This window comes from Aplidium turbinatum, chromosome 5, assembly GCF_918807975.1.
Source record: "Aplidium turbinatum chromosome 5, kaAplTurb1.1, whole genome shotgun sequence".
Classification (NCBI taxonomy): Eukaryota; Metazoa; Chordata; class Ascidiacea; order Aplousobranchia; family Polyclinidae; genus Aplidium; species Aplidium turbinatum.
This window is the reverse complement of record NC_137476.1, coordinates 19437370-19461619: the sequence shown is the minus strand read 5'-3', so window position 1 is coordinate 19461619 and position 24250 is coordinate 19437370. Positions and strand designations below refer to the sequence as shown.

At 37.1% G+C, this 24250-nt stretch overlaps 1 protein-coding gene across 1 annotated transcript in view; it reads right to left on the bottom strand.

Moving 5' to 3' along the window:
* Nucleotides 1-24250, bottom strand: part of LOC145769884 (uncharacterized) — a 65417-nt gene that overhangs the window by 25736 nt on the left and 15431 nt on the right. Inside the window, exons 3-12 of the mRNA XM_082581425.1 lie at nucleotides 23826-23988; nucleotides 20799-20993; nucleotides 18146-18245; nucleotides 17681-17903; nucleotides 6607-6715; nucleotides 4638-4782; nucleotides 3586-3626; nucleotides 2996-3431; nucleotides 2183-2777; nucleotides 338-513 (exon numbers count right to left, since the gene is read on the bottom strand). Of these exons, the coding sequence (XP_082437551.1) occupies nucleotides 338-513; nucleotides 2183-2777; nucleotides 2996-3431; nucleotides 3586-3626; nucleotides 4638-4782; nucleotides 6607-6715; nucleotides 17681-17903; nucleotides 18146-18245; nucleotides 20799-20993; nucleotides 23826-23988 (2183 nt within the window). The remainder of the gene's footprint in view (nucleotides 1-337; nucleotides 514-2182; nucleotides 2778-2995; nucleotides 3432-3585; nucleotides 3627-4637; nucleotides 4783-6606; nucleotides 6716-17680; nucleotides 17904-18145; nucleotides 18246-20798; nucleotides 20994-23825; nucleotides 23989-24250) is intronic.

Sequence of the window (24250 nt, the reverse complement as noted above, 5' to 3'; positions counted from 1 at the left end):
AAATGTCGCTAGCAGTGGTTGGACTGAGGCATCTTGTGAACAGGCAGCAAATATCGTTTAACAGAAGGTCCTAAAACTGTAGGCTGACCATCTCCAAACAAGATAGTCGGAGAAATGTTCTGACTGCTTCAAATCATGTGATGCGACAAAGATGGAAATTTTTAATACGGTACCAACAATTTAAGATAACAGTCTCATTCCTATCAATTGTGCGTTAACTCAAGCGAGTTTCACCGAACTTTGTACGTGACATTAGGATAGCACTCTTTGATTTACAACACACGGTATCATATTTTTCTAAACTAAAACCGTCATTAAAAGTGGAACAAAGCTTTACCATGAGTTCCAAGTTCATGTCGCCTGATGTGCTCCTCAAACATGTGACGATGCCGAATGAGTTTTCCGCACCCCGGCCAAGTGCACGTCTGTCCGCCGTTTGTTCGCCGAGGTTTCCGAGAAAATGTCGCGTCAGGTCGCTTCAACGAAAGTGGCCCTTCAAATGGCTGGGAAGATCTGCTTGCAAGTAAAAGTTTAAGATTAATAAAATACAACATAGTCTGACAGTAAAAACACGAAGTACTCATAATGTATGTCGCACTATATCACTCATTTCGCAATAATATCACATGGAATAGACACGGTGAAAAAGCTCATTTTACCGTGAAAAATATACAAAAAGTTATGTTTGAACATGGAATTGTTCACTTTAAACCAAAATCAATGCAACTCATGAATTCTAGTCAATCACAATCAGCTAGTGGTAAGTATTTCGGTTTCATGCTTAACTTTTTAAATTTTTCGAGTTAAATTTGCTAGTCTTAGTACAAGTTGCAATCCAATTTTCGGAGCACTCGAGGAGTTTCTCAAACCCTTCTATGGACTCCAACAATTTCGCGGGCACCATGTAGGAAGCGACTACTAAATCACGTTTACATGCCTTTTCATTGCGTCGATAATTGTGCTTGCTTGCTTTCAGCTAGATTAGTGAGAGTCTGGATGAGTAGATGGAAATTGATTTTTAGCTAAATATAAGTTGAATGGCTTCGGTGAAAATATCTTATTTGTTTACAAGGCATGTAGCTGAGACTGCGAGCATTGTTGTAAGATTAACGTTTGTCAGAAAACACTTTCTTGTTTCTTGCTTTAAACCAGTAGTTTTAACCTTTTTTCCACCATGTCCCTTGAATAGTCGTCCTTTGGTTCAACCCCCCTCACTTCAATTAATAGGCTGCTACTACGCTGTAGGTTTCTGGACGACAGCCAGTGGTTAGGTTTGCAATTTGACATGTAGATTCCTCACCATTCGACGAAAGTACCGGTATTGTTGAATGATCTGTACTATGTTCCTCAACAGCACACTCGCAAAAAGGTAGGTAAACATGGTTATTGATTAGAAGTAGAAAAGCCTCATTTGAGATGGAAGGTTAACCTACAAAATACACCTACAGCATAGGCTATATTAGGCTACTTCACCGACATAGCACTTTTGGTAGATGATTTTAGAAATTTAAGCAGATTTTCGAAATTGCCAGTGCCGTATGTTTTCAACTCTAGAAACTCATTTTGTCAATGATGTAACTTCAGATTTATTCTCGAGGGGATAAACGTAACCCCATCAGTCGAATTGTTGATACAAAGCAAGAGAAAAGAAGTCAATTTCTAAATTTTGCTTTTAATGGAAGTGGTTTGCTCTCTACTCGTCCAATTCTCTTCAGCAAGTACATAGTAAATCAACTATAGGTTAATTTCGTGCTATCCAACATCCTTTAGTCCAACCAAATAGAAAAGTTGAGTAACAACATTTTAAAGGGTCAAGTTAAGGGTACCTAAACAATGTAAGCCCGAAAAAATTAATGTGAATTATTAGTACAGTGACTCAAGAGTTTTATTAAAAATGGTACAATAACTTTTTAACAGTTTGCCGTCCATTGAACGCAGCATAAAGCGTAGTTATACAAATCACAAAATACATCTTAAATTTCGTCATTTAGCCTACGTCCACCCTGGAAATCACTGACTCGTTTATGAGACACGCCCTCCCTGCAAGTTAAGAAATACTGCTCTAACCTAACACAAGGCTTTCTTTTTGGCAAAATCTTTACTTTTGGCATAAATATTAGAGATGTAATATCGTACATAACAAAATAAGATCATAAATTTGCAAAATTTATTACTTGATTACCGTGAGGTTAAAGTAGACGCTTGATCTTGAAGCAAAGAAGACTTAATGCTATTTTCAGAGGACAAGTCAGACCACTGTTCCGTCGGGCTTTGAGTGCATGATTGCTTGGTTGGTGATGGATTGGATTGTTTTGACATACCTAATGGGTCTGCTGCCACATGCATTCCAGAATCAGACGTGGAAGAGCGACTGGAATGATGGCTCTCGGAAAAACGCTTTTCCATTGTATCTGAATCGGAGTCTTGAATAGAAGTGTGAAGTGAATGGTCATTGGATGGAATAGAAAAACTGCATCTTGCACCATTTTGAGGCATTGATAAGTCAAGAACACCACAATTTTCCTCTTCCGTCTCTCCGGCATCAGCGTGATCCTTCAAAAATTGATGTGTCAAGTCTGTTTCCATTTCGAAAGCGTGTGAAGCTCTCAAGGGGTGGCTATGCAGGTCAATTGGAACAGGAACAACTTTCTCAAAATCATTATATGCTTCTACTTTGAGAAACTTAATGGTGTCATCAAACACGACATCTGCTGGATGGGAACGATCTGTTCGTTGCAGTTGACGAAGAGATCCATGTTTCGAACTGCAATCATTACCTGCAATGAAAACAAAATGACAACTAGTCTGTCATCATTTTGAACAACAACTAGAATATTTTTGTTATTCAATAGTATATTGCAAACAAGCTTTGATTACGAAGAAATTCAACTGTTTAACAGCTTTACGCCGAAATTAACATGTGCGTCAACAGTTTAAAATTCTTTGATTTTAGGTCATTTCAAAATCAAATTTGCATATTATCCTGCTTACTTACCTTCAGATGTGTTGAACGAAGCAGTGGTCGGAGAAGAGAAGTTGGGCGGCACAAATGTTCTCAATGCTGAGTCCACGTGTACTGGCCGATCTTCTGAACTACGGGCTCTAGGGACATTAATTAGGATCTTAGGTGTCTTAGGTGACAATGACGGCAAGCTTGAAGCTTTTGATCCAAAGGTTTTAGAGCTAATACTATTTGTTTTCAAAGACTTTTCAACGCCGTTAGAAATTAGTGAATGTGCATTTAAAAGATTGTTGTGATGTGGTGAAGGCTTGCTTTGGGTAACTACGGTCCATGGTGTGACAGACAGATCAGAGGGCGGCATGACTGATCTATCAGCACTCCATGCATTGTATTCACTATCTTCTTCACTGCTGATCTCGACCTTGTTTCCTGGCTCATCCAAAGAGTATTGCTCCAACAAGCTATCTCTCTACAGAAAGAATGTGAAAATCTCAATAAATGTTACTTTCGTATTCAAAGACAGGGAATTCTGAGACTTAATTTAACATCTTGCAACACGAACATGCCTCACATATTAATTTAGAACTTTTTGAGCATATTGTGAACTCATAACCGGATCTTACCCCACGTTGCATGAATGTTGTTGCTTCCCTCTCCTTGAAACCTGAATTGACAAAGCGAACATCAGTTAAAGTTGAAGCCAAGTCTAACCACAAGTTCAAGCTGCCGTCTCAAATCCCTTGTTATATAAATGCGATTTCAGTACAAACAGTAATTGCACCAAGCTCATTTTTAGAAAGCACTTCCCTTTAGAGAATCTTTAATTTCTCACGTCAAGCAAGTGAAAATGGTAAATCTCCCAAAACATTGCAAATTCATATATTATACTATTTCTAATAATGGAATGCTATACTGAAGGTTATCTTAATAAGAATATTCATCTCATTATTTTATATTGCTGATTACAAATTTTGATCGAAACGAGCTTTGTTTTTGAAATATCTTTGTTTTTAGCGCTTGCAAGCCTGAATAATTGCTAATTCTTCGAAAGCATAGGCTCAACGCTACCTGTTTAAAATTGTAATGTGATATCTGAGTTCGAATATTTTCGCTTGATTTGCTTTCGTTTTAATTTAACAACTAAACAAGCTTGGAAAGTTGCTTTTATATCTAAAGAAAACTAAAAATACTAGACCAGAGATAGAATTTGAAATTAAAATGATCATAACAAGAATGTTTGCGTCGAAATGAAATATTTTTTCTTCGAATAGCCCTAACACTTACAAAGCAAAAACTTGACGTTTCAAAACAAGTAGAAACTTTCTTCCAAAGAGACCATTCACCCACTCATGCATGCAACGATCTACAGATACGGCATATGTGGCACAGTATTGCAATTTGTAACGTTTGAAGAAATTTATTATTTTCATTCACTTGGTGTTGAAATTAAAGATGCTTCAAAAGCAAAGTGTAGGCTACACTACATTTCATAGCAAAATTGAGGTTAGTGCACCGATTTATGACCAGTGCACACACTGTTACGAATTTGTACCCACTACTTCAAGTTTACTCGAGTTTTCAGTAAGCCTACAAGAAAGGTTTTATTAAATTAGAGAGCAGTTACGGATTGAAATATTTCATACGGCGACATTTAATTGTCGCCGCGACAATTTACCTGAAAGCACCATTTCTGCTTGGGCAATCCCACTATTTCGTTCAGATGTGGTCGGCAAATGTACAGCTGAACTTGAAGTGGTAAGATCCTTGGCCGAACTTACCTTGCATAAGTCTATTGGCACTGGAGAAGGCAAAAAACCATTCTGCAAACATTAAAACTAATAAGTAGAGTAAAATTATATCAATAGTCAGGAAGAAATAAAATAACCTTGGTCCTATGTCATTAGGCTATATAGGAACTGATTATTTAGCAAGGCAAAAGAGAAAATATTACGCTGTTTTATCGAAACCATTAACAATTGTGAGTAAAAACTGGATTTCAACTAAAACACCAAACACATGTCAACAAACTGTGTGCACGCGGTACAACAGCGTCTCATAACCTTCTCGCTGTTAGTGTTACGACGTATTTGCGAATTTTGAATCTATCTAAGCCAGATATTTGCAATCGGTGTTATGCGGTACACACCATTGCCATTGCATTTCCCTCACTAACAAAGTTCGTTCTATTCAGATTCAATGTATTTCAGGTTCAATTCAAGTTTAATGTATTCAATTCAGGTTTAATGTATGTAGACGTTATATGAATGTAAAAAGGATAAAGTTACACTTCTCAAGAGTAAAGTTGGAAAACTGAGGAGGCTATATCACTCAATGTTGTTTCGTATGACGCTTTAAGTCTAAGCAGTTTTCATTATGTCAATCCATAAGAACGTTGTTGCTTTGGTTGGATGAATGCATAGCGCTCAAGTCCGCTTTCCCGCAATGCAGGATAGAGATAATAAAACAAAACAAACAATTCAAGTCTCAGCCACTCTAAGCCACTGCTTTGAGGCTAAAAAAAGGCGGACGCTGTCTTTCTAGATCTCACAGCTGCCCATGACACCGTATGGCATCGCGGCCTTACTTGCAAGCTGCTTCGCCTGCATCCTGACCGACATAATGGTCCGTATGATTATGGAACTTGTGAGGAATCTTCACCCTCACCACCGGCAACTCACGGCAAAGTTCTTTAAACTTTTCTGTTTTCGCTGTGAATTCTGTCCAGTGTGTGTACGGAGATCGTGGCGCAGTCAACTTACTTTCTCTTCTACCATTTAAATTTTATTTAAATTAGTGGAGACAACTTGACTTTGGCAAACCTATGAGCTTTTTTCGGTGCCTCCACGATGTAGCTTGCACATAGATAAACGTTGTGTGTTCGATAAACAGCTTTTGTACAATTTATACACCTTCAACACCACCAATCCACCATGAGAATAATTACTGGTTGCCTACTTCTAATTCCGACTGACTTTCTGCCGGTACTATCAGGCATTGCAAGTACTAGACTGCGTAGGAAAAACCACGTACGTAGTACTGTTTTACAAGCTATGTCAAGGGATGACCACCTCCTCAACCAGATTGTCCTAAGCTCTCACTTCAAGCCTTTTTTCCCACCAAGCTGCGGCTATCTGCAACTCCAACTTCCACTATTCCGAAGTTTGGAACAGTGAATGGCAAGTCACGATTCAATGCACTGTTCTTCCCAACAGGAATGCACGTCCACGTTCAATAGTAACATGCTTCAATGGGGCCTCGCCGACTCATCATCTTGTGCATGTGGCTCAGATTTTCAGACTGCATACCACATTACCTACCAATGTCCTGTATGCCAACCCCAGGATGGATATGTGGATCTAAGAATGCTCGATGAACCCACAATCCATTGGCTGCTGTGCCTGGATGTAACAACGTGACCTGCGGCGGCCTCAAAGAGGTGACCTGCGGCGGCCTCAAAGAGGTGACCTGCGGCGGCCTCAAAGAGGTATAGTAAAATGTAAACTCATGGAGCGCGTTAGAGTTAACGTTCCCACTAATTATTAAAGTAATTTGTCTATTACATTATTAACTAACCATTAAAGTAATTTGTCTTCACCTCCAAACAAATATTGAGTTCTTCAACGCAGATAACAATAATATTTTACCTGATAGAGATGATTATTCGCCGCGGGTGGTTTCATTGCAAGGCCATCGGCCAAGGAAGGAGTGGGTGTTGTCTCATGCGACGGCTGATGAAAGTGAGAATTGTTAGACCTGAAATTAACAAAATTTCACGTCATTACACGTACCTATTAAAGTACGGTATAACACTAACATGGAATTCTGCAATAATCTACACAAAATCCCGCCTATTGATTACATCCTTTGTTGATTGCGTTATAAACGCCAATACAGCAAAAGAGAAACTGATTTACATACAAGAAACGGTGCTGTGGCAGTGAATTAGTCTTTCCAACTTTGTAAAACCAAACATACGTGGTGTTAATACTGAAAATAAGGAAGCTTGCAATCACGGCAAAGTTTATTCAAAAACAAGTTTGCATCTTTATATCGGCCTGCAAACACAATAAACAAATCAAAAGTTGAAAGTAATCTGAAAAGGCAGTTGCCGATCTGACCGGACATATAACTAACCTGGGGATAATCTTAAAATATTATGTACCAAACAATGCATTTAAAAACAGAGAGAGACTGTTCACCAGGCATTTTATAATAAAAGTAATTTGCGTTCTTCTGGTGACTATTTACTAGGTTACCTCCTGATGTTAAAGATGATAACTAGCTTTTCAGGAGGTAACCTAGTAAATAGTCACCAGAAGAACGCAAATTACTTTTATTAAACAATGCATTTGTTAAGCACGAAGTCTCCCAAACTGTGCACAGTTGGACATCACAAAAATTTCTCGGAAGCATAATAATAGATGTTAGATGGCAGGCATACCTCATGCTACATTGCAGGCCCTCCAAGAATAATAAAAATCTTTCACATTAATGATATGTTTAATTGTTTATTACGGTAAAAATAAATTAACTATTATGTTTTTTCCTGTAACTACTATCAGGCGGCAATTAACTGATTCTTGCATATTGATTGACTCAACCATTAAAATTAGTCATGGCCTGCAGCAGTTTGCACGTACTTGCGGTCTAAAAACTTTTAGAGAGTATGGGCTTGCCAATTTCGATCATATTGCCAAGAAGGAAATGTAATACTAGTAAAACGCAGACAAAAAATAATCATCCCACTGCTGCAAAAAAGCGATAAAACGTTGCTTTGAATCATGTCCAATTACCGTTGCTTTAACATTTTCACATTAACAACATGATGACACTTCTTAAGTTGATGTGGTACTGCAGGCAACATCACCTACCACCATACGCGCCGACTTCCGGGGGGGCCGGGGGGCGGCGCCCCCCGTAAATTTATGGCTAAGGGGCAACAAAAATGGTTTATAACAAGTGGTGTTTCAAAGATAAAACACTTCGCGAAAGAGATTTTGATCATTTAAAGTTAAACGGACTTAAAGAATGCCGAAAGCGTAAAATAGCCTACGTTGCTCTTGCCCGCAAAACAGCAGTTGATCGCATGGCCTTCTCATACGGTATGGAAATTTCAAAGTAGATGGTAGAGTAACTTACGCTGCTGGAATAGGCACGCAACTATTCACGGCAATATTAAGTAAACCAGCTAAATTAGACGCTCTATTTTCAACAAGGTCTTCCCCGCTGTGAGATCAATTATGATTCAACAGAACGCATTGTTTTGTTCGCAATGTGTGAGAATTAAATCAAAAACCGATAAAAGAAAAGGTGTTTAATGGTCTTGGTCGCAGATATTGCCTGCATTAACGACGTCTCTTACCGCTATTATCACCTAGCTAACCTGACATCATTGTTTTATGCGGCCGTTCAGGTTTTACATCAACTTCAACGATCATGGAATGTTACGTAATGAGAACGATTATATCCTACACGCAAAAACTAAAAAAACTGATCTCTTAAAACAGCTCTTTCCGCTGTTTTGTGTCGTGAGCTTTGCATATTGTTCAACAAGTGCATAAAGTTTAGAATTGACAAGATATCATTAAATTTGAAAATTAAGTTTGAATCACCACAAATAAACGTATCCAAAACTTTTAGTTCGGCCGACGCCATTACACACTCCGTAATCTACGTCGGCAATGATTTTGCCGCAGCAAAAATGTGTTCATTTTGAAAACTGCCGAGCTTGTCCCGTGTATAAGTTGAATCTGTCTTTGTGTATAAGTTGAATTACTTGCGAACATCAACCTATACTTGAATCTTAGCTCTTGTTTGACAAGCTTCGTTTCGCATACGTATTTTGTATAATTTCGTATGTTACTGACGGGGGGGACCACGTGAAGGTGCTTGTCTTCTTCCCCTATACTTGAATATATACGGTATTCAATAAAAGACTATAAAGACTTTCGATAAAAAACAGAAGAGAAAACACTTCGCCGTTGTTAACGCTTTGAAGGTAAGTAATTAACAAAACGAGCGAAACGAAGCTAATAAAACTGATAGCGGGTTTCCACTCTGCTTGAGATCATGATTTTTTGCGTTTTATTTCGATAACTTCACTGTCTTGATCGTTGGTATTCACTCGCATGAAAAGGAAATGAATCGGCTTGTTTTCCAACTGTTCCAATTATGAGCTAACAATATCAAAATTTTTACGACTAGGCGTACTGCATGCGTAAAACTAATCGTTTCAAGCAGCGGTTCTAATAAATTCGGTTTGCGACCTAGGTGTCAATATAAGCAAGACACTAAGCTTAATCAAAGACTATTTTAATTGAGTAAAATAGCGTTATGGTTATGACGTCATCACTTTTCTCGCCCCCCAAGGTTTTTTGAAAAGTCGGCGCCTATGCCTACCACCCACAAAACACATCTTTTAAATTTCAGATCTATCTTTGAAGGACGAAAAACTAAACCCAATGCAAGACTTTTTACAAGAGCAACGTCACATACATTAATGGAACCACAAGAAACACCCCCACACCACTCTAAGACTCAGTCCATAATTGTACTTGAAATGATTACCTAGGCTACTTAACGTCATATTTTGAATACTTGTGGCGTGTTTGCAGTTGTTTAGAGGTCACATTAAAAATAGTTTCCATGTAGTAATTGGTAAAAGACACGCTTCAAGAATACGAAAAAGTCAGCTCTTCGATGTCAATTTCGTATGCACTACCATATCAAAAAGAACATGAAGTTGTTTACATCGGATGAAACTTTGCAAGATATTATTTGAGATAACCTGTATATAATCAAGATTAAAAAGGTGGTACCTGGTACGTCAGTTGGATATTTCTAGATGTTTGGTAAAAATAGAGCACAATTTTGAAGAGTGTACATCATTTCCGAATTACATTGTGCCGTTTACACTATTGCAGTTATACTCCTGGATTTGCAAGAGAAATCTACTAATTGCAATTCTAAAAAAGGAACTACTTCAAAATACATTAATAAAAAACATTGCTGGTATTCTGAATGGAAGCATAGAAAGGCACAACTGGCCGACAAATTTAATTTTTTAAAAGAGTTTTAGCTCTATCAAGTTGTCAATAATATTCTCACGCTGCTAATCAACCATTATAAATGACTATTGTCAGGGGCATAAGAAATGCAGCAAGACGTAACTTTTTTGCGGAATAGGCTATCACAAAAAACGTTTGCTTGGTGGACCCATTGTTGTACTCCTTATTTTGAAAATCTAATTTTCGAAACATTTTTCAAAACAATTGTTTCTGTAAAAAACGCTCCTTTCCCTGCAAAGCATTAATGCCAGCATTTTTTACAATTTGAAATCAGTAGATACAATGCATCGATCAGAGCTAACACATTAAGCTGGTAAAAGTTCTAACATACAGTTTATTCAGCCAGCAATTCATGTTGTAAACACTTTGTTAAGAGATAAATTTGGGTGGAATCAAACGTACATTTCAAACCTTGAACGTCCTCATATATGAGAGCGCATAAAGTACACAAAGCACGTGCTGGCGAGCCGTCATATTGCGTCGTACAAGTTGATGAAAAACGACACATTTGGCATCAAATAAAACTTCAACTGCCTGTTGATTAGTTGGAGATGAATATCATAATCTATTATATTGGACAATCACGTGTTAAAACTTGAAACTGAGAACTATACTGAAGAATGTTCAACACGGCAAACTGTAAAAAAAATACCTGTGTGTTTCGACTGCATATAAATGAGTGTTCTCACGAGCGGAATTTGACTCTAAGTAAAAGGTATATTGATTGAACCATTACACCCACTGTGTAAGGTTTCTGCGTAAACTATGCTGTAAACAAATGCCTTCATCAATTCTACCGTGGGCTGGTGCATGATATATGAGTCATAACCCAGATATTTACGCAGGTATCCAGGGCTGATTTGCAATACACTGTTCCCAACCTAAATGCGTAAAATTCCAAACACACTTCCCTACTTCACGCTTTATTATGAGGTTTAATCACGAGATCAATGGATGTTTTCGCAAAAATAAAATACAGAATGATGTTTGCTTCTTTTCATGCACCAGTATCAGTCATACGCTCATGCAAGTTGAGTTTCACCAACCGTGATTTTACCCAATGTCGGATTTTTGTATTTTAATGCACAATTGTATCACATTATCATCGAAGAAGTGTCAAATAGACCAAGTACGGTACTTCGAAAAAAGTTGGCTTGGTGGCCACAAGGCTTGTCAATTGATGGATTGGCTCAAATGAACAATTAGTTTCAGCACATGACATTTGAAGAAAAGTTATGCCACATAAGTTAGTTGTAATGAAAATACGTGTAATACACAAATTTGGCTGAAAATTTTGACATGGGTTGATTATCATCTTTTTGCTGTTACACGTTGCATGTAACGTTGTGCAATACTACTAGTGTGTAATTCAATAAACGTTTTTAACAGACCAAGAAGCATTGTCTGCTGCAGAAAATATGACTTCAAAAACATGCTTCAGCTTTGGAGAATTCTATTTTATTTTTGACAATAGGCGATTCATTTTTATCACCTTTATTTCTTTATAATAATTACACAGGTAAAAAAATAACTTTTTTTCATACTGTTTGGATTTTAAGAATTAATTTTGGGGTGCTTAATCCGACTACGAGCTCGCCTTTCTTCATCATACCCAATTACCCATGCTTGGGAGATACATCAAAATTACGCTATTTTTTCCAGAAGTTATAAAACAGTTGACATTGCGTTTACTATCAATATATTATGCAGTACCATAGCAAAAACAGTTAATGCAAAACAGGCCGAAATAGACTAAATAAGCTTACTAGCCATATGTTTGCTTCAATCTTTGTGATTCCATGCAAAACATTGGGAAAGAAGGTGCCCAGTTATGTTTTTAGCTTCCAGTTAAGGTTGCATTACTTTTTGCTAATAATTTTGTGTTAAAGTAAAATGGTATCAAAATTGTAGTTTGTTGAGTGCATTCCAGCTATTTGGACACCTCCATGACGCAGATTAATGGATACATATTATAGCACAGTATTTAGGGTAGGTGTACAAAACGTAAAATCTTTCAATTTTCGCAAAAACAACAATTTTTGATATCCTATTTCATATCTCAATTTATGGTAGAGTCGAGGCAATTTTGATAATTGACCCAATCCGTTAATGCAGAAATTCTTAACTCGATTGTATCCACTCCGGGGTTTGGCATTTGCCAAGCTGAGATAGACGCATGTCTATTGTCTAGCTTACAAACATTGTGCAAACTAAACTGTTAGTCAACCTTCCAGCTTGGATAGTGCTAGTTTTTATCTTTAACACGAAGACAGTTTTCATACGACAAAATGAGCAAAAACCACTTTTATGAACGCATAGAATGGGTGGCTGGGTGCTAATAACACTATTTTCCAGGACACTGGGCTTCGTAGTTAATTAATATTTACTGATTATAATATAATTACAATAACTGTAGGCTACCTCAAACTTCAACTAATGATTTTGCAGAATAGAACACGATAGGTGTGGCTTAGTTTAACTTGCATTGAAATCACCTGCACGGGTTTACTTGGAGAACTATGTCTGGTGTTAATGTAAAAAGTGTATAATTTTATTGAGAATAAAACGATAGCATGATGGGTTTCCAAAGATGGATTAAAAGTAGACTGAATTCTGGTTTTGAAAAACAATTTGGGGAACAGTTGACACAATATTTTTTATATTCATAAGTGACTGTTTTTCTTTATAAGAATGGGGCAGTTCTATGTTGGGTTAATCAATACCAAAACGAGCAGTAAAATTAAAAGTACATTAGTCAGTCAAAGAAAAGGTTATTTTGACTATAGCGTCATAGCGATCTATATACACACTAGACCAGTGGTTTTCAACGTTTTTGGTGGAACGGAACCCAATGAAACATTCCAAAAGCTCGAGGAACCCCTGTTCAATAATGTAATTGCCTTATGCAAAAAACATCGTTTGATTAATAAAATTAAATTAAAATACCCGAGTTCAGATTTATTTATGTACAATAAAAATACAAACTGTAAAAAATTACATTTATTCAAATAACTTAATTACATTTATTAAAATCACTTAATCAATATTTGATTATATTTAAACAATATGCATATAATAATAAAATAAACCTTCAGATTTGAATGTAAACTTGCGGAACCCCTGGACCAGGGATTCTTAAACTGGGGTCCGTGGACCCCCAAGGCCAAGGGGTCCACGGACTAGTTTTAGGGGGTCCATGAAGGCCCAATGGAAATCTTGGTGTATAATTCAAAAATGAAATAATTTTTTCAAAAGAAAAGAGATTAAGTTCAAACAACGCTGATGATTTTCCTCAGGTCATCGTTACTCATTGCTTTTTACATCGCCATGCATTTGGATCGAAAATTCTCCCAACAAATTTGAAAATTTTTTTGTCTGGTAGTGTGAAAATCGTTAATTTTATCAGAGCTCGTGCTTTGAACCATTGAATATTCAAGAGGTTATGTCAAGAAATGAGAGCGGAACATGAAGTTCTCCTCTATCATACAGAAGTTCGCTGGCTGTCAAGGGGACAAGTTTAGAAGCACTTATTTGAGCTTCGAATGGAAGTTCCTTTTTTTCTAAGAGACAAAAACATTAAACTCACAAAGCAGTTTAACAGTGAAGAGTTTATTCAAGGGTTAGCTTACTTGGCAGATGTTTTTACTCATATGAATGAGGTAAATTCTATTCAAGGCCCTGCCTTTACAACTATGGACGTTTCTGAAAAACTTAAAGCTTTTCAGGACAGGTTATGTCTGTGGAAAAGGAGATTGGAAACTAACAACTATTCTAATTTCTAAACGTTGGAAGAATTGATGCTTCAAAATGGAACTGCAGTTTGTAATGCTCTACCATCTTCTCTGCACACAGACATGTGCAGACATCTGGAAGCATTGCAAAACTCTTTCAGAAGTTACTGCTTAGCCCCAGAAGATATTAAAGATACAGCATGGATAGTGGATACGTTACCCTTTCCTCGAACTGGAATCTATCAGTGGTGACGACCTTGCAAAAGATGAGTTCATTGAACTAAGGGCAATGGAATCAATGTCCTTCAATTCGAAAAGTATTGGCGATTTTTGGAGTTCATTCACGCAAGTCTATCCTCATTTGGTAAAGAGAGCCATGGCTGCTTTAATCCCTTTTGAGACTACATATTTATGTGAGTCAGGATTTTCATCCTTGGTAACTATCAAAACAAAGAGTCGAAACCGGTTGGATGCAAAGGATGACATGCGTGTTGCCCTATCAAACACGAAGTCACAATTTCATATTCTTGTTGAAAACAAACAGCAGCATCCTTCACATTAATAAAATTAAATCGAAGATATTGAAAAACAATCTGCATTCGCTATTTCTTAAATTTAATAAAACATAAATTTTGTTACCAATTCATTTTAATTTTATTGCGTTATGTCCAATTCATGCTGATCAAAAAAGTTTCTCGGACTAGGCCACAATGGGGGTCCACGCAAACTTTTTTTTAAGGGGTGGGGTTAAAAAAGTTTAAGAACCCCTGCCCTAGACTTACTGGCGGAACCTTAGGGTTACGCGGAACCCTGGTTGAAAACCACTGCACTAGACACTATACAGGCATTGCCATCGTGCAAACTGGAGGCCTGACAGGAGGCCGATGTAATTTCGATTTTGAACTCTAAGCTAAATTTACTTTATATCCCTTTAAAATGATAGTTTTGAGAATTCAAATTGCCAGAAGATCACTGAATCAGGGTTGATCTCTAAGTGGTCAAAACTGGTTTTGACCAATAAGCGGTTTAAACCTGGTTTTAAGCGGTGAAAACTAGGCTTAAACCGGTTAAAACCCAGAAAATATTTTTATGTAGTGAATGATCGGCTACCTGGGCTATGGGCTATTTAGGAAATATAAAAGCAGTTGTGAGTTGTGACCATTTTGATATGCAGGCCTCGAAATAGCTGGCGGCTATGGCCTCCTGAACTTTCATTAATGGCCACCAATACCGACCTGTCAGGCAGCCATAGATGGCTGCCGTAGGAAAGATTATATTTATCTTGGATTTTTCTCTTGTTTCAGCGCCGCCAAAAACAAGACATCAAACAGCGTTAAGACTACTACCTTAATTACATGTCGCTACGTCTTATGTGCTACGCAACGGGAGGGCAAATGTTGCAAAAATTTTATGGCAAATGTTTTTCATAAAAAAAAAATTGTTGGAATAAATTCTTGTACTTCAGTTGGCTGTGCAAGTGGTTCATCGTTCTACCAAGCATTTCTTGGTTCATCAGAAACTTATTATTAGAATTTGAATTTTCTCAATGATTAAAATAACCAACTGATTGAAATATCAAAAATAAACAGAGAAATTGAATATTTTTTGTTCCAAATCCAGCATTTAGGTTATTGTTGACCAAAACAAAATATAGTTGAACATTATTACTAAACATGGAGGATAATATTTTAATTCAATTGAAAAGCAACTTGATTCATACACTAAAGGGGTTTTGACCAGTAATAGGTGGTCACAACTGCCCGGTTTAAACCAGGTTTTAACCGGTTTAAACCGATCAACCCTGCACTGAATCTCAAATCACTGCAAAACTCCTAGTTTTACGTTAAAAAATTAAACATCTTTCCCCATTGTCAGTGTTGCCAGACGCTTTGTTCAGCAAAAGTACCAAGTCCATTATTTGTAAGGTAACAAACAATGGCACAAAAGTAGCTCAAAATCACACAAAATATACACAAAGACTAAATGTTTTAACTACTACTTAAACTATCAACTTTAGCAATTTTGGATAGTAACAGATCGGCCAGTGGTTGAATTCTAAACTACATGAAAAAGTTTATTTTTTCTGTCGACCTGCGTATTATGTTAGGACCATAGGCGCCGACTTTTCAAAAAACCTTGGGGGGCGAGAAAAGTGATGACGTCATAACCATAACGCTATTTTACTCAATTAAAATAGTCTTTGATTAAGCTTAGTGTCTTGCTTATATTGACACCTAGGTCGCAAACCGAATTTATTAGAACCGCTGCTTGAAACGATTAGTTTTACGCATGCAGTACGCCTAGTCGTAAAAATTTTGATATTGTTAGCTCATAATTGGAACAGTTGGAAAACAAGCCGATTCATTTCCTTTTCATGCGAGTGAATACCAACGATCAAGACAGTGAAGTTATCGAAATAAAACGCAAAAAATCATGATCTCAAGCAGAGTGGAAACCCGCTATCAGTTTTATTAGCTTCGTTTCGCTCGTTTTGTTAATTACTTACCTTCAAAGCGTTAACAACGGCGAAGTGTTTTCTCTTCTGTTTTTTATCGAAAGTCTTTATAGTCTTTTATTGAATACCGTATATATTCAAGTATAGGGGAAGAAGACAAGCACCTTCACGTGGTCCCCCCCGTCAGTAACATACGAAATTATACAAAATACGTATGCGAAACGAAGCTTGTCAAACAAGAGCTAAGATTCAAGTATAGGTTGATGTTCGCAAGTAATTCAACTTATACACAAAGACAGATTCAACTTATACACGGGACAAGCTCGGCAGTTTTCAAAATGAACACATTTTTGCTGCGGCAAAATCATTGCCGACGTAGATTACGGAGTGTGTAATGGCGTCGGCCGAACTAAAAGTTTTGGATACGTTTATTTGTGGTGATTCAAACTTAATTTTCAAATTTAATGATATCTTGTCAATTCTAAACTTTATGCACTTGTTGAACAATATGCAAAGCTCACGACACAAAACAGCGGAAAGAGCTGTTTTAAGAGATCAGTTTTTTTAGTTTTTGCGTGTAGGATATAATCGTTCTCATTACGTAACATTCCATGATCGTTGAAGTTGATGTAAAACCTGAACGGCCGCATAAAACAATGATGTCAGGTTAGCTAGGTGATAATAGCGGTAAGAGACGTCGTTAATGCAGGCAATATCTGCGACCAAGACCATTAAACACCTTTTCTTTTATCGGTTTTTGATTTAATTCTCACACATTGCGAACAAAACAATGCGTTCTGTTGAATCATAATTGATCTCACAGCGGGGAAGACCTTGTTGAAAATAGAGCGTCTAATTTAGCTGGTTTACTTAATATTGCCGTGAATAGTTGCGTGCCTATTCCAGCAGCGTAAGTTACTCTACCATCTACTTTGAAATTTCCATACCGTATGAGAAGGCCATGCGATCAACTGCTGTTTTGCGGGCAAGAGCAACGTAGGCTATTTTACGCTTTCGGCATTCTTTAAGTCCGTTTAACTTTAAATGATCAAAATCTCTTTCGCGAAGTGTTTTATCTTTGAAACACCACTTGTTATAAACCATTTTTGTTGCCCCTTAGCCATAAATTTACGGGGGGCGCCGCCCCCCGGCCCCCCCGGAAGTCGGCGCGTATGGTTAGGACCACAAAAGTAAGAACCCAATAAACTGGTAACCAATATCGGATTATCGGTACGATGACAAGTTAAGACTTTAATTAAACCTGAGAGTGAGAAGTAAATATGGAGACAGCACAGATCTAAGACAAGATCTAATTCATTTCAGAATAAGAAATTTTATGGAACCTGCTCAGAGTTTGAAGTTCAAAAACCAGCTAGAGCGTCAATTAGAACACACCAGAAAAAAGTCAGCAAAAACACTAAATACGGCACTGGTTTATTCCATCACATACGCACAACTTTCATACTTATGGTAAAAGTTGGAAGAAGATGAGCTTCCAGGATTGAATGTAGACGCGCAAGAATGGGCTTCGCTGTTGGAAATGATGGACACAGGGGGCAATGAGCTACCCACACAACCATGTATCTTTTGAACTTGAACTGCAGCTTTCTGTTGACGATGGAAAGCTGAATCCAACTGGGTGTCACTTGGAAGATCGTTGGAAGCAGCTAAGTGATGTGTAGATGTTCCTGTATTTGGTATGCAATTAGCTTTTATTTTTAAGAGAGTTTGCAAACTAAAACCATACATATGGAATTGCATTGCAGCCTTGACTATTAACACTTAAACGGTTATTAACGGCCACTAAATGACCACCTTTGACATGACTTTTAACTTTTTTAGTTTACAATTTTGCAAATTTACTTTTTTGGGGTGAAACAGATAACTATATACATAGGAAAAAGTTTATTTATCAAACATTTTCAATTACCTGACTGCTTCTGATTAGATGGCCTATGAAACGCATCTATTACCATACTTTTGAATTCGGCTTCTTTAATACTCTGAGCGGAAACAATTTGAAGTTGATCCTAAACAAAGTATACACGAGAATCACAGTTATACAGAATCAAAAAGAGAATGTTTGACTTAAATTAATTATATTTTTTGTTGGCATATAATAGCTAATAATAGCAACCACAAATAACCAAGAAAACAGATACCCATGATGTGTAAAACACTTCCAAAAAAATGAATTAGTGTTTGGGAATACGGTTCGTGCGTGTGAAATAGTATTTTCGTCAATGACACACACCAAGAGCTAATAGTAATATAGGACAAAATTTTTGACACTTGCAAGATGCTTCGCCTCTTTTACATCGAACTTAAACTACTATCGGAACTTTAAAAACTTTTAAACCAAAACAATATCAAAATGCTGCGTATCAACGCTGCAGTATCAGCAAAATGCATCTTGTATTTCCTGTTGTCGTTACAAACATTTTAATATGAATAAAACTTTATCAATTTGCAAGTAAAACAGTGAAGGGAACTGAGTGGTGTTGTAAGTGAAAATTTAGCACGGCTCGTTGAGACCTTAGAGTTTGATCTGGTCTCCACAGTTGAAAAAGGTTGCCAGCCCGGATGATATTTACGACCATCTTCCAGTATTTTCTTTTACACGTGTTTGCAAACAACGACATAAAGCCTATAGGAAATTTTGTGTGCGTGAGATGAGTAGCTTCAGTTTTGAAGCATACGTTGACGAACTTGTTAGCCCGATTAGCTCAGTAGTAACGTGCCCGGCTTAAGATCACGCGGCGCATGTTCGACTTTCGGGGTGTGCGCTTGAGCAACGCATTTCAGGACTGTTCTCCATTCAGTGGCATCTAATGGATGGAATAATTCCCCGGCAACAACACTCCAACAATCGGAAAACTTCACTCTGCCAATCTCGGTAACCGGTCCTGTGTCAAAAGGCTCTACAAGTATGCGAAACTGTCAGGAATAACCAACCAATCAAGGCTTTGTCAGTCCGAGGATAAACATTCAAAACCAAACCAAACCAACTTGAACCATGCTCAACAAACCTATCGACGTCACTCCTAGTCTGTAAGAGCGTAAGTAAACGAAAGTGATCGAAAAACATGTATCAACAAGCAAAACAACCTGTATTAACGCATTCACGCAAACATCATAAATCAGTTTTAAGGTTTTCAACATTTTTTAAACAATGCATTGTAATCATTTGTGCAACATAGAGCATATTGTAACACACCTTACGATGCAATAGCTGCAGCACAAAAAAAAATACGTAACCAAATGTGTCGAGGTAAATGTGGCATAAACAATTAAACAGGAACCAAAATGTCCATACATCCTCAATACAAAATAGCACGTAGACAACATTTTGTGTTAAACTTAAAATTTCAATATTTTCATACAATATAATACACACCAAAGCGCCGGTTCGACAGCGCTCAAGACCATGTAGCTGTGTTTTTGGCAAGATACCTAAAGGCATGTCGTCGATTGCGAAGTGGCACCCTTTCGACTAAAGTCTTTGATTTTTCTCATGTTTGTGAGCAGTAAACTATTCTAGAGAGAAATGTCCACGGCCCTTCCTAGGGCTATGGCCTACTAAACAGAACAGACCGAAAACAAGGAACAAACGTGCTGTCTGCAACCAGGTTGGAATAACAAGAAATTTGTGCATAACACAAACATTTCACTGTTATTGAGATGGGGAAATTTTCCGCCAACAACGATGATTTCAGATCAAAGCAAATTAAGCCGATGAATCAAAGTTCTTGGAATTGTCTTAGCTACCTTTTCTATTATCTATTATACACTATCTAAATTCTAATACATCGCTAACCAACGATTTAAAATCTTGTACTAACACAAACCATCAACCACATTTCGAATATTCAGCAATAAGAATAATATTGGAAGTTATTTGCAGCAAAACCTGTTGACTAATAGAAATATCTTCTCGAACTTGATAAGCCATCATGGACTATCAAATAACGGTTATTTACTTATAATCTTCATATACATGCTAACTGCATGGAAAATCAAAGTTATATCACAAAGTTGTGCAATCGATAGAAACAAATTTGAGTAATGGCAAAGATTAGAGAGTTGAAACAGGTATAAAAACTGAAGAGGAAGAATTTGGAGTCATGCTCAACTATCAGGAATTGTTCAATGTGATTAAATTGTCCTTGGGAAAGTGCCATTGAAAACTATTGTTCGTATTATTGCGCATTGCATGGACACAAGTATTAGGCTGAAAATCTATTGTATTATACACAAAAGATTATAATTGAATTCACAAATTAAAAACTGGTCAGGCAATTTTTGAAAGGGAATAAAAGATATATATACAGTACACTGTAGTCTATTCATAAAACATGGCTAGATTGACAAGCAAAGCACGTACCAAAAAGAGAGACTGAAAACGACTGTCATGTATCTATCACAATCTTTGATAATGAAATAGATTGTAAAATCGAAGTTCTACGCAAAGTTAAAAAAGAAAAGTAAAATAAAAGTAATATAAAACTTACAATAAGCCCACTAAAAGAAGTTGCATAGGAGTTAAATGATTTACCTTGCTGTATAGAAATTAAAAGATTTACCTTGCTGTTTGACATTCTACATGCAGTGTTGTGAGTGGGGGAATGCTTTTCCGTGGCATGATTAGAAAGGGCTAGTCCTCTTGGAGAATCGGTAAACTGTTTGGCAACAGTAGGAAGTGGGGTGGGTTCGATGGATTTGCTGATTTGGAATGATGATCTCATAAAACTTAAACACGTTTCCACGACGTTGGTCATCTAAAACAAAATATTATCCACTGCAAAGTTATTTCTTCTAATTTGCGTGCATTTATTTATATACAGTATTTGTACAGACAAATTTTAGGAAGGTTTAGGGGAGACGGGATTTATCTCTGGTCAGAATTAGGCGATTCATTGCATAAGTCTAGCAGAGCATTTTTTAGATAAGCTTTGGAATAAATCTTGACTTCAATCTCAGTTTCAAACGCCACTTCCCAATATTTATAATCGGTAAACACCTTTTATAATCACTTGCAATGCTTTGGTTGAACTGGCTGTCAACTATTTGTACATTCTTTGGGGAGTTAGTTCTTTGATAAAAATCACAAACTACAGCAGGACTCTCCAGGCTCCCGGGGGCCATGACCGCTGAGAAATCGTAAATGGCCTCCGAAACTACCGCGTGTTTGGCCGCCGTCTTCAGCCTTTGAATTTGACGTCGGCAATTGCCGAAGTAATCGAACAAAGTGTCAATTGCGTATGCAAAAAAGTGCCGACGCAAATTTTGAACACAATATGTGGATTACAGAAACTCAGTCAGCAAATCAGTCTGTAGACGTTGAATCAATGTAACAAAACAACTGATTTGCTACTTGGGTCTCCACTCCGTTGGTATTTGAACCTTTTTTTCTCCACTCGCGTTCGTTCATTCGCTACCTCAATGTATTTTAATACAACTGCAAATATGTTTCAGGGCCTTATTTGCGGTGCTTACCTAAACGCAAAAACACACCAATTAACGGATTTTTATAATCACGCATTTCTAACGGACTTCTTATTTTGGCTGCCGGGAAGAAGCTCTGATAGGCCATGCTTGGTCGCCGGAAAAATGAAGGAGTTTAAAATCTAAAATCAAATCTAAATGTTTAACTAACGGTGTAGCCTAGTTACGACAAAAAGCAAGCACATCAAGACATTTAGACTATACCTAACGTTTTTGCTCATTTAAAAGAAACTAAAAACTGCGGGTCATTAGAGACTTATAAACATTGATTTTAAACAAAAACATGCCAAAGTTGAAATAGCAGAATCTAACCCTCGCAATTTTTAGGTCTAAATTGTCTGCAGCAAAGTTTGCAATAAATAGTTTACTCTTTTTTCCATGGGTAAAGAATTAAACTGCCGGTGCCAGTACTTTAAGAAGTGTCTCTTATAGTTTATAACTTAACTGAATAACTTAACGCATACACAGAACAGTGCGTTGCAAAAATATACTACAATGTTTTCAAGCATGAGTAGTGAGTACATTGATAGTACACCATCAAAACTCTTTTAGTACGGTAATGTGTTAGTACTTTGTAATATGAATGAAGTGTTTGAAGATGTTGTTTTTTTTCAAGATGGGCCACAAAATAACAACGCAGCAATCAAGCGCAATAAAATATTCTAGCAATGAAATGCCATTAAGAAACTTTCAGGCTTATTGAAATTTTTGAAGGCATAGATTAACATCCTCATATTGGAATGACACGTTAATGTTGCTGGCTTACAAATTAGTTTAGTAATTAGCAAATTATAAAATACATGGCACTGGCAGACTTTCGTAAACAGGAAGTAATTTCGTTCCTATTTCACTGCGGCAAACATTGCTATGCAGTCAATTGTCTTCGTTTCTATACAAATGCCTCAAAACTAGTCCAAAGTCTATCTGAAATGTTTAAGATGTTAGTCTCTAGTATCGGCAACGTTTCAGACATCAAAACAAACACTTATAAAGCAGGAGGAGGTCTACTGTATTCGTGGCCGCACTCTACTTCAAAACGCCGCAAATGCGGAGGGAAACTGTATATCAAAAATCGTTTTTTTACACACATCTAATTCACTGAACATGCTTAATACAATTATTCTCTAATACATCATATTTATTTCGGTTTAAACTTTCGAAAGTGTGTGTGTGAGTGTGGCACGAGTGTCAGCGATTTTGTAGTACAGTATCACGCACACCATTTAATACCAATAGGTTTGTTTCGTTTACCGATTTCATATGGATTTAAAATTTCATAACGCTTTCAGCCCATGTTCACATGTTGGAAAAGCAATTTTAAAATATACGATGATGAGATTATTAAAAGGTGTCGTTGGTACTTGATAAAAATATAGAAACAATTTGTCCAGTTGAAAAATTCAAAAAAGGTGTTACTTTACCATCAATACTAGACCTTTTATGGGTAGATATATAAGTCTTTATTTTGCAAATACACGATAATGTGAGTTTGGAAATAACTTACAAGTTACAATGGCATCAATAACAGGTGAAAAAGATTCAATCCAACCACAGTTCCAACTAAAATGTCTAACATTGCCAGGGCTCTAAGCTCCCGGAGTCATTAAATGGCCTCCGAAACTATTGCGCCGGTAGGCCATGTTTGGTCGCCGGCTTCCACAAGCCAAAATTTTTCCACTCCGTTGGTATTTGAAACTTTGCTTTCTTCACTCGCGTTCGTATTTCAAACTTTTTTCTCCACTTGCACTCCTAGGTAAAACTTTTTTTCTTCACTCGTATTCGCACGTTTTTTCATAAGCAAGGAAGAATCTCTCACACGCCGACGAGAAATATAGCTGATAAAAGTTTTGCAAAAATACTGAGGGCCTTGTTTACATTGTCCTTACCTGAGTGAACGCAAAAACACGATAACAATTAACGCGTTTTTAAAAACACGAATGTTTAACAGAATTTTTATTTTGGCTGCCAGGAAGAAGCTCTGGTAGGCCATTCTTGGTCGCCAGAAAAAAAAGGAGCTCAGAGGCTTGATTGCAATTTTAAATGATATCTTCACTGTTTTCACTGTTAAATGTTATCTTTACTGTTTTTTCAAACCAACTAATCACCTGTAAGCAAATTGCTGCTGAGAGAACTTCAGAGCTGTTTTCTGCAGTAATTGCCAAGCTTCCTGAATACATGTAATCAAGAAGAACTTGAAAACCGCTTGGAGTCAGGGAGGTGAGGTTCAATGCCGCAGATTCCTTTGAATCCACGTTAGCAAATAAAGCCCTGCAATTAGATCAAGATTTGTAGTAAACACAAACCACAACAATGTAAAGCAAACCGAACATTTTTATAGGCTACACTTCCGTGGCGATGATCATATGATAAATACGCACATCTGAAATGTTTTAGCCAAACTTAGTTTACCGACATTGACCAATTTCACAATATTTTTATTCGAAATACATATCTAAATACCCATCATTGACTTAAATTTTTTCGAATGATTGGAGCATTTCCTATAACTCCCGATCTAGTAAATAACCAG